The 11,284-nt window shown below is 43.3% G+C and overlaps 1 protein-coding gene across 1 annotated transcript; it reads right to left on the reverse strand.

Annotated features, from left to right (window-relative positions):
* Nucleotides 1-3,427: 3,427 nt before the first annotated feature.
* Nucleotides 3,428-6,540, reverse strand: twist2 (twist-related protein 2). The gene is made up of 2 exons (XM_026375741.2): nt 5,799-6,540; nt 3,428-3,933 (listed from the first exon to the last, which is right to left on the reverse strand). Exon 1 carries the CDS (start codon nt 6,324-6,326, stop codon nt 5,832-5,834), a length of 495 nt encoding a protein of 164 aa, XP_026231526.1. The 5' UTR covers nt 6,327-6,540; the 3' UTR covers nt 3,428-3,933; nt 5,799-5,831.
* Nucleotides 6,541-11,284: the final 4,744 nt, after the last annotated feature.

An 11,284-nucleotide genomic window follows, 5' to 3' on the forward strand; every position in this document is an offset into this window, starting at 1 on the left:
TTGCCACAGAGGATTTCAATCAAAGCATCTGCACAAACTTGAATTTATTTCACAGTGTCTCTCTTGCTGCGTGCCAGGAGTCTGAGTGATTGTCTTCCATTATTTTCATATGACAGAGACCCAAAAACATGAGAGATCAGACTATAACACTTTTTAAAATAGAGCTTTCGGCCTTTAGACTGTTGAACCAAGACTGAAATGTTTCAAGACAGTGCAGTGAGGTAGAAAATCAAAGGGAAATTTTAAATGTGCATCATCATATCAAGTTAATATCCCACATATCGTAGTTCTGGCAGGACTGTTTTTTACAACTCTGTTTACCAGTCCAGCTGTACGGCTCTATCCTCCAGAATCAGACTGATAATCTATTTTATTAGCCAAGTATGCAGGCGGAAAGACTGTGTGTGCCGGTGTTAGCATCCCAAATGCATGTGTAAGACAAGCACGGAATAAAGAATACGGAAAACAAACATACAGAACAGCAGCAGGACATTGTAATCAGAGTTCACATAATGAAGTCCAGGCTTTAAGATAACAACGCATTAACATAGCATTGGTAGCATACAGATTACACATCTGTGCTGCATCTCCATGAAAACACCTTTAGTTTCTCATCAGCTCTCTTGTAACCCAGCTAGGGAGTCATGTAGTATTCTACAGGATGCAGGACACGGTTGTGTTTGAGGTTTGGAGCCGGTTTCCTAAAAAAATCATGTAGACAGGCTAAGAGATGAGTGAATTTCAGGTCAATTAAACAAAAGACAAAAATAGACAAAGCAGTGCTCACATACAAATGTATGTCATTTTATGTGCTCACCCTCTCCTGAGAAATAAGGACTTAAATAAATCAGCAACCCGAGGCCTGATGATAATGTGGCGGGGCCTTTCTGTGCAGGATCAAAGTCTTAGGGGCCCTGATTAAACGATGGAATGAAGGAAAGGCGGAGACGGGCTGAAGAAAAAGGCCAGAACCCCGGCTAATTCCTCGACATCCGGGCAACCTTGAGAGCCAACACTCTGCCAGGTTCCTCTGAGAGGCATCACGCTCCCCCCCGAGCCCCATGTGAGGTTTTGTCAGTTGTTCATATGCATCAGCACTGGTTGCTCTATTAGTTAAGACATCACAGTGGCCGCACATGCCAAAGCCAGAACACAATCAAGTATGTTGGCAAATCATTTTATACCTTAAAGTACTGCACACACGTCACTTATTGACTTTTTAGTGTTTTCTACAAAAAAGATAAAATGATTTGAAAATGTGGATCTAGTGAGACACTGACCTCGAGCCTGCAGTGCAGGTTCTTTACTGTAATACAATTCATTTTGGCATAAAATACATAATGGCAAACAATGTTATATGATGACAAAACAATATATAAACTAATCTTTATTGTTCATTAATGTCTTGACAAAGTGATTCTGCACACGACACACAATGGGAGAGAGGAAAGGAGAGATCAATACTGGAGGAATATTTGAAGTCTGACTAATGCTTTGTTTATCGCCATGGTGGCAGCCGGCACAGCTGACGTTTAGCTTTTCCAACACACACACACACACACACACACACACAGAGTGGAAGTTCAGTTGTGCCGACAAAAGTGGTCTAAGGCTAACCTTGAGGTTTTTTTTGTACTGAACCAGACGAACACAGAAGACCGTTTGAGGCACGCGGAGTGTAAACCTTTACTTTATTCCCTTTTTTACTGCAAAGTAAAGTTTTGTAGCTTTTTCCGTCTGATTTTACGGGAAACATCTGGATCTCTCGCACCGCTGGAGCAGTGGCCCCCGGGTGATTCTGTGCTGCTCAGCTGTGAGGGCCCGGGATAATGAGCAGGTATCAAACGGGCTCCTATGGATAAGCTAGACTAGGTGAGAAGGACTGAGCGCAGCGTCTGAGACCACCATGTCAAAAGTGACTGTGCACTGTGGCATTTAATCATCTCTGAAACACTTTTGTGAAAGACTTCACAAGAAAGGATTTTACCTGATATTATTTTTAAAACATGACCCATTATTGAGTATTTTCCTCAGATCACAGTAGTCTTGGATTTTTTCTCATCTGTTTGGTCACACTCCTTGTGCAAACTCACTCAAACTGACTACAGCCCGATGAAGGGAGGTCATGTCATCCTTGAAGCAGTATGAGATCATAGTGTCATCCCACTCTCTGTGTCACATAAACAACAATTTAAAAAAAAAAAAACTTGTAAAATGAACATAGTGATTCTGTTTTTCTGCTCCTCCTGCGCAGCCAACCTGGTGAACAGCACGTTGAATGGTAATGTACCTAAGTGAACATCGGTGAAAGCCATTAACTCAGATGACTCACTTCAGAGAAAGAAGCATTAAAGTAGACCCTCTGCATCACACAGTCTGGATGCCCCCTCTGTGAAACGACCTCATATAGATTTGTGTTGGATGGAGAGTGTGTAAATGCTAATACATCGGTGGAGAATGTGAGTTTGATGCATCAGCATCTTCACAAACCAGCAGGGGAATAAAGCCACAGTGGCTGCAGGTGTTTCCCCCTCACCCAGCTTAATCAGCGAGCACAGGCGCGTTGGCGTCTGTATAGGGTTTGAAAGCTGTGCTTCAGCATCATCATCATCATCATCATCATCATCATCATGTGGGACATTTTATTGTCACCAATACTTCTTTTGTTACCACCTGATAAAACTGTCCCACCTGCAGCCGTGTTGAAAAGTGCAACTTGAAAAGGGAGTTTTCAGCAGCAGACTCACAGAGAGGCAGCCTAGCATTTCCACTGGTAGCCCCACATTAACAATGAGGCCCTTTCAGTGTTTAGATTGCATCTAACCACATCTGGGAAAACGAGATGTAAACTATTTTAATGTTTTAAGAGCGAGATTCAAAGGAATTTCTCCAGTCGCCTGGTTGGGCCCCGTTTTTTTGTGCAGAGCTGCAGGCGGAGAGCTGTTGACCTTATCTGCTGTTGTTGGGGCTCCCTGCTCGTTAAAGAGCCCTGAAGGCATCGCTGTTTAAAATGATTTCTCGTTATTCAAGCGGACAGGTATTTTATAAGCCCGGGGTTTGAAACTGGCTCGAATTTCCTCCTTTGTTAATGAAGCTGTATATTTTTATGGAGGTTTGTTTTAATGTCACCGGTTTCTTTCCATAACAAGCAGAGGGGGAGAGAAACAGGGGGAAACTTCTCACACCCAGCAGTAAAAAGAAATATAGTGCTGCTATTTTATTTTCTTAATCAAGGGAAGCATGTTGTTTTATGGCAGGTTTAAATATATATTTTTATTTTATCTTGTTAGGTGGGAGCTTAAGAGAAGATGATTTTTTTTTTTTTTTGCATTTGAATTATATTTTTATATTATTATTTTAAAACGACAAATCTACAGATAAAATAAAAAAATGACATATTTTGTTCAAAAATATGTGTTTTAATAAATAAGAAAAAACAAACAAAAAATGTACATTGGTCGGAGATTTGGAGACTTGCTAAAGAAAGTCGATGAAATCCATGCAGCATGACTCTAAATTGCATTGGTCCCTTTTACAGGCTATAGGCGTTTCTTACACAGGTCTGTACAATATGCGGTCATTTCTATATATATATATATATTTAGAATATTTATACTTTGGTTTAAAGTCTTTGAAACAAAATATATCTCCTTCTAAAAACGATTCAAGGCGAAATGCAGGCCGTAAATCCGAGCTGTTGACATCTTTGGCCTTTGCACGCTGCACGGCTCTGTCTGCCACAAACATCTCCGAGACGGTCAGAAGCTGCGTGATGAATCTGCATCACGCACACACACACACGCACACACACGCACGCACGCACACGCGTCCTCAGAGTTTGTAATTGTGGGTCACGTTACGTATCTCCGCCTTTGAGGTCGATGGGTTCTTCAATAATCCCTTTGGTCTTGAAACCTTGTAGCAGTAAACAGTCTGTGAAGGAGAAAAGAGAACAGTGTAAGAAACAACATCAACCATCAGCTGCTCTGAGGCACACAAGTCATGTTGATTCTGGTATTTTAGGACACATAGGATGTTTGTTTGGGTTTTTGTATCTACACTCACTGACTCACTGGGAAGTCATTAATGAATCCATTATTAGCCCCTGAGCTGAGTACAACCATGTGGAAACGCGGGGACGTTTTGGATTTGAATATAAAGCTTAAAGCTGAACGCAGCGTTCCTGAGTTCCAGTCTGAAGCACATGACACGTTAACACAATCAAAATCAGTTTTTCTCCAGAGCCACATTTAACCCGACTGTTTCTGAACGCATCACCAATCGTGTGTTTTATTTTGAAATCAAACGTTTTGCAAAAATCAGCCTGAAAGAATTCAAGGCCGTGGACATCCTCACAGCTCACCTTCATCTACATTAACCAGACGTCACTTCAACCCAGCTTTACGCAATAAAACAAAAAAAATCCACCTTCAAATTGGCTTCTTCAGATGACTGTGATGAAGCTGATTCGTCCCGTGGCAGCGCCGGGTTTGGTTTATAGGACGACGCAGCTGATGAGCACTTACAGGACGTCTAACTACACGCCAGAGCCAGGAGAACCAAACAAACTCTGCTTCAGGTTATTTTAACAGAAACCTCCACTTTAGTGTCACTCTGGGTTCAGCTGTGTGCTGAGGAGCAGCCTTTAATCGAGCTGTTAGATTTACGTTACCAGGAGCTCTGAGTGGGAGAAGTGATGCTTCCAGCACAGCGCGGCTCTCTCCTCTCATTTACCAGTGAGAATTGAATTCACCTTCGTCCTGCCAACACATCTTATTCTCAGACTTTAACATAACATAACGACACCTCCTGATTTTAGTTCTCCAGACATGAATCTGCAGAATGACGTGACCAGACCCTGACTGCCTGTTAATACGGGCCTCTGCTTTTATTGTCTTGCACTGACTTGAACTTGTCCCGCCGAGCTGCTCATTCCTGCGGTCTCCACACAGGAAAGCACTCAATTGTGGATCTAAATTACCCGTGGTGGCACTACAGCTGCGTTTCGGCGCTGCCCAGGACTGTTTTGTTTTTACCTTGCTCATTATAAAATGCTGCTAAGAACCACCGACTGACTGCTCGAGTCACAAGTGGCTGATTTAACGCGTATCTGGACTAAAAAGAACCAACAGAACCCGACGACGCACATTCTTCACTTGGCATGTGAACACGGTCCAAAGCCATTATTTGGATTAATTCACCCACTTCCCTCCGTCTAACCCCCCCTCTCCAAATAAATACAGTGTTCATTTTTCCACACCCTGAACCGGACTTAAGGGCTTAGGTTTAACTGGATCCTTGAGGGGGTCTTCAATGTGTCAACAAGTACTCTGACGGATCAGTTGTCACCAGGGCGCACAGCAGCATCCCAGATGCGGACGCGCGGTCAGGCGTTGACAAGATGCTGGGCCCTCGCTGTGAAATCTGGCGCGCACGTGACGAGCGCGCACGGCTCTGGCATGCTTTTGGGAACCCCAGGTCACATTTTGATGCACAGCTCTGTCGTTTGGCCCTATGGAGCATATTTAATCTGCTCTTAAAGGACATTTAAGCAAATGAAGAGTGTGACCGCAGAAGAGAGCTTGAATGTGTGAAGGGAAACTAAGTGTGAATGTGGGAGTGTGACTCACAAACACTTTATGTCGGCTTACAGCCTCCATCTGTCTATAAGAATATTTACATTTTTTAGAATTGTCCTGTTTATTATTTACTCACCAGTGCAGTCTAATAATAAACCACATTATTCTACAAACACTAACAGTGTATGACTGTCTGTGCTTCAGTCTCGTGGTACCCACCGCTTTGGCATTGAAAGTGAAGGTCTCTGGGTGCTAGTGAGATGCTGACATAGACCAAGCGCCCTCCATCCTCCACACGGAGAACGCGTAACTGAGTCTTTCGTGCGCGACGTAGCTGCAGCTGGACATCTTGCTGTCCATCTCGTCGCTCTGCAGCACCTGACACAGAAAGTCAATGTACCTGGAGGCGAGCTTCAGCGTCTGTATCTTGCTCAGTTTGTCCGACGGCAGCGTGGGGATAATTTTGCGCAAAGACGCGAAGGCCTCGTTCAGAGACTGAGTCCGTTGCCTCTCCCGGACGTTGGCCAGGACGCGCTGGTTCTGCAGCTCCTCGTACGACTGAGTGCTCCCCGGACTCGGTTTCTTCCCCCGCTTCAACGAACCCGGGCTGCTGCCGCTGCTGTCCTCGCTGGACTTTTTACTGTGTCTCCTCTTCCTCGCGAAGCGTTTCTGCTGTCTGTCCAGCTCCTCCTCGCTGGTCACCAGACTATCCACAGGGGAGACCGGGGAACTGGAGCCCTCTTCCATTTCTTTCTTGAAGAAATGCAGGGATAGAGAGGAAAAAACGTTGTCCACCTTTGAAGCCGTGGTTACAGAAGTGTATAGATATCCGTAAAGATGAGGGGAAGAAATTCAAGATGTCTCTGTCTCTGCGCGTCTTGCTTTTGAAGAATCTGGAGGTTGGCACACTTCTCCCCTCGAAGGAAGTTTTTTGCCTTAAATTTTTGGGAAACTTTATCCCGGTTTCAGATGCTAAATAGTTTTGAGAGGGAAAGGGGAGGGATTTTTCAGGGTGGAGGGGGAGCTAGTGCGTGTCTTGGTCCGCTAATAAGCAGGAGGGACCAGTCACGGTTTCATGTGTCGGGGACATGACTGAAGCAAGTCTCTTATTTACAGTCCGAAGCTTCAGAAATGCGTCCTGTTGTTTAATTTTCTCTTCTGCTTAAATTTAGTCAAATCCACTTTTTCTTCTTATGCCGAGTTAGGATTTAAATTTATTTAAATTTTACCGATTTATTTATTTAAAATCACAATTAATATAATTAAGATTAATTGTAGCTTAAAAAGAAAAGATCAAAATTAAAAAGATAGATGATATTTTAGCGCGTAATTATCTTTAAATATTTTGTAATAAATACTAATATGAAGTTAATTCATTGTGTCATATTTGTACAATTTTCCAAACATTCTTTCTCAATCTAAATGCGTGTTTCCCTTTAGGGTTTGAATTAAAGTAAAACATCAGCCGGAGTCAATAAAACTACCGAATTAACTGCTGTATAAAATCCATTTGCTCTTGGAGTGTTACTGCTCTGTGCCAAGCTACAGTCACTGTTTGAGGCCTCTTCTCTTCGCTCTCCAGACCAACCATCCATGTACAGTAAAACTGGGTTTCCACTGCAGTGTGGAGTGCGTACTTTGCGCGGGGCGATTTACGCACAAATTCGCCGGGCTGGAAGAAATCTATCCTCTTGATCTTTAATCGAATCAACCCTGTAAGCGCTCACAGTTCATATAATGTGGAAGTCAAACAGGAAGGAGGCTTAAACTAACCGAGGAGCTCTCTAGTTTCTGCGGATACCTCCAGTGGACGGTTTCTCCATGCGTTTTGTCAGCGGTCCACCTCTTCATCTGTCATGTCATGTTTTCCCTACACAGAGCGGCGCACAGGTGGCTCACATTACAGAACCGAATTTATCCACTGCCAAAATGCAGAGTTTGTCCAAATCAGCTGACCGACCTCTATGAGGCGTTGAGTTGTTGTGAGGTTTTAGGCTCCATGTTCTTTATCTGCTATAAACTGCAGAAATATTATTTAACGCATGATTTGATTTTATTTAAAATGGAAAAAACGGGAGGGACAAAATTCTGCGTGTGAGATGAGATAATGTCTCTTAATTGAAACATGTTTCCCAAATTAAATAAAAATTTAATCGTCTTGATTTAGAGAAAATTATAGATTTTTACCCATTTTGAAATAATCCATTATTTCATTATAGGATTTCTGAAAGAAAAATGAGGGCACATGTCACAGGCCGCACTCCACAACTGAAAAACACAATATTAGATGATGTTTGGGAAATAGCTCAGGAAACAAGGATTCAACTGCTAATGTTAGTCAAGCTGCACTGAATAATTGTGTCTTATTAGGAAGTCATTTTTCTCATTTACACTGCAGAGTTCAACAAAAGTATCTTTTAATCAAACTACAGTATCTTCTGTTTATATGCTGTGTGTGTTCTACACATCCGGGGAGACTGGTCTTTGTAAATGGGGTGGAACTGAGCTGCTCCTGAACGTTGCACAACACAGTTTTAATTCATGAGTGTTCACTTGGTGTTGGGACATATCCTGGTTTTCCATTGAAAGCTCTCATGGCCTGTAAGAAACCCGTCCTGCTTCGTGTTCGGGCTCCCTCTGGTAATGGTGACTGTCACACTACTTTTGCTCAATGCCAGATCTCCTAATTCAAACCCTGGAATGTCCCAGCAGAGGTCGAAGCGGTTACAGTTTACTGGTCTAGTTCAGGCAACCTCTGCACAGCACAGATAACGTAATGCTTCACACATGCAAATATGAAACTAATGCTGAAATACAGTATGTGTGAGCACTTTACAAAGAAAAAAAAAAAAAACATCCACACACGCTTTCCCTGATTATGCCCTCTGACCTTCTGCTCTCTGGCTTAGACTCGAGGAGGCCTCCATGCCCAGGGGACACTTGCAGAGTGAGAGGCTGATCCTGCACAGAGTCGGTGAGGTAGTCTCCAAAAAAGTGTGTGTGTGGGGGTGGGACGGGGGTCTAGGCAGCACTCTTCCATCCACTGTATACGCTGTGAGCAATGATAAGCAACCTTGTAATCAAAAAAGCGAGCAACAAATGATGAAGGCAGCTTGCCCCAGTGTCACACTCTTAAACTTTGTAAGATCTGTTACCAGTTTGAGCTTCTTCTGTGTAAGAACTGCTTCATGAGGAATCAGAGCGTTATGGTGACCTGTTCATGTACTGTAACTGCAAAATCTTTTGATGTGGAAATATGCCAGTAATATCCATAAGAGCTCTTTAACCCCCTGTGGATGTTGGTAAATGATTCATGTACATCTCACCCAGTGCTTGTTGGAGTTGAGAGGGATTCTTGGTCCCTGTGGCTATAGAAAGAACCTCCTGAGAGAGATGACTGCAAAATGAAGTGAGACAGAGGCGGAGAGAGAGGGATGACCTGCCTCCCAGATCAAAGATGAGCTCAGGTCGTAATTCAGCCGAGCAGGATGACGTACCTCTGTCTTGTCTGACACCTTTAAAACCAGCTCCACATGGGTCGAGGGCACCGCCTTAATAAGCCCAGATCCCCTCTGCTGTCACATAAGTGGAAACGCATCCTCGTCTCATGCAAATCGTAAATAGGAACGAGTGGTCGGGAGACAAGAAGTGAGGCCGAGAGGTGTTGAGAGACAAAACCCAGTCGCGGAGGGAGAAGGAAAGAAAGGATACAGACAAAAACGAGGCAAAGAGGCCAAATGTGTGGATGCGTGTTGATTCGCAAAAGTCTTTGATCTGACAGAGAGAGTTATGGATGTGTGAGAGAAGTTATGGAGGAGATGATTTGTTAGAAGCTGCGATGAGTGGAATTTTACTGCCCATGTGCCTGCCAGGGTCAGTTACAGTACCTTTGACTTTAACCCCCCCATCCCACAGCCCCGAAACACTTGAGAGGCTCACCCCAAATGATCTTGGCAAGAGGATCTAAAGCCAAAGCCTGTGTGCAAGCATATGCATGTGTCCGCTCGTGTATGTGTTGTGCGTATGCTCTTTTAACACACGTACAGTACATTATCACCTGATTACTGTGTGCATCACTAAATCTACAGCTGACGCTTCGCCCATGCATTGTATGTGTATGTGTGTGTGTGTTTCAGAAAGTAATTCAAGATGAACCAAAGATGTTCAGCAGAGGAGAGGCCCAGCTGGTTCTCATTGCACAGAATACAGTGTCTATTACCAGCAGTGCAATCGCTTTTAAAGCTACTTGTAGCCCCACTGTTTCGATTAGGGCATCCATTTACATATCAGTCCTACTGTACTACCCCAGCTCTGCAACAACGACTGGCTAAAGGAGGCCTGATGGAAAGATTACAAAAATCCCATTCAATAAGCTTTAATTGTTTAGAGTGAGAGCATGAATTATTTGTTTTCATATTGATTTTTATACGGCAAAATGGCAAAAGGTTGTCATGGGACTTCACATTAATGGGAATTTGTTTACACATTGAGTTAGAGTGTGACACTTGCTAATGAAAAAGAATGGTATGTACATGTTAAAGCTGCCAATACCACTTTATCTGTTTACTGTTTAATGATTCCCTAAAAAAAAAAAAAAAAAAAAACATTGGTCTGGATATTGCGCAGTTCTTTTCCAGTAAATTGTGAAAATGTGACTCACAAGTCAGTTGTTACAACTTCCATGTCAGACTCAACGCCAACCCAAATTTAAAGTTGAATCAATACAAGGCAAGTCTGAGAAACATTAGCGCCTTATATATATATTTATATAAAACGTCATTGAAAGAACAATGGTATCAATCAGGTTTTATTAAGCTTTGATTTCTTCCTTGCTAAAAATAGTTAGATGTTCTTCCTCTGTGTCCCAAATGGTTCAGCCACAGGCTTTCAGGACAGGGCATCTGACTGTATCAGTCACAGCCAGTGTTTCTAATCAGATCAGATGCTGTATTTAGCAGAGGCCTCTTTAGTGAATGAAACAACAGGCAATATCAGCGAGAGCTACATATTGGCCTATAAAACCATAGGCACCCACAGTCATAGAGTCTTTCTTCACTAACTCTCACACCAAGAGCCCATTCATTCATATATCCACACTTCTCCATTCTGCTGCCTCGAGGCTGATGACAAGGTGTTTCTGAAATTGCATTAGGGGCCCTTTCATAAAGGTTTCATTGCGGAGTGTGTAACACCTTGAAACATTTAGGCTTTGTTTAATATGATGCAGACTTGCTGCTCGATGCTTTGTGGAAGGGGGGCGCAGGATGCCAGAGACCCCCGCTGTCAGAGTTTGCTTTGATATCTGGAGGTGGAAGGAGAAATAGGGCAGAATAATCCCCTCTCCCCTGAACACACACACATACACACACACACACACACACACACACACACACACACACACACACACACACACACACACACAAACACACACACACACACACACACACACACACACACACACATACACACGTGAGCGCACACACCGCCACCCGAATGCCTGTATGCTCAATACCTGACTCTGGCCTGTTGGCCTGTAGAGTTATGATCATCCAGAGAACAAGTCAAGCTTTGAAGCGCAATTCTCCGCGGCTTTACACGCTGAGGGAGATGTGTGTGGAGAAAAGATATCATGATATACAGTACTGTGTCCATTTAGGACACACACTGTACCACTTAGGTAAGGTATGCTATAGTTCAGAAATACT

This window comes from Anabas testudineus, chromosome 21 (assembly GCF_900324465.2).
Source record: "Anabas testudineus chromosome 21, fAnaTes1.2, whole genome shotgun sequence".
Classification (NCBI taxonomy): Eukaryota; Metazoa; Chordata; class Actinopteri; order Anabantiformes; family Anabantidae; genus Anabas; species Anabas testudineus.

Coding starts and splice junctions, on each gene's coding strand:
- twist2 (XM_026375741.2), bottom strand. CDS start 6,326: ATGGAAGAGGGCTCCAGTTCCCCGGTCTCCCCTGTGGATAGTCTGGTG.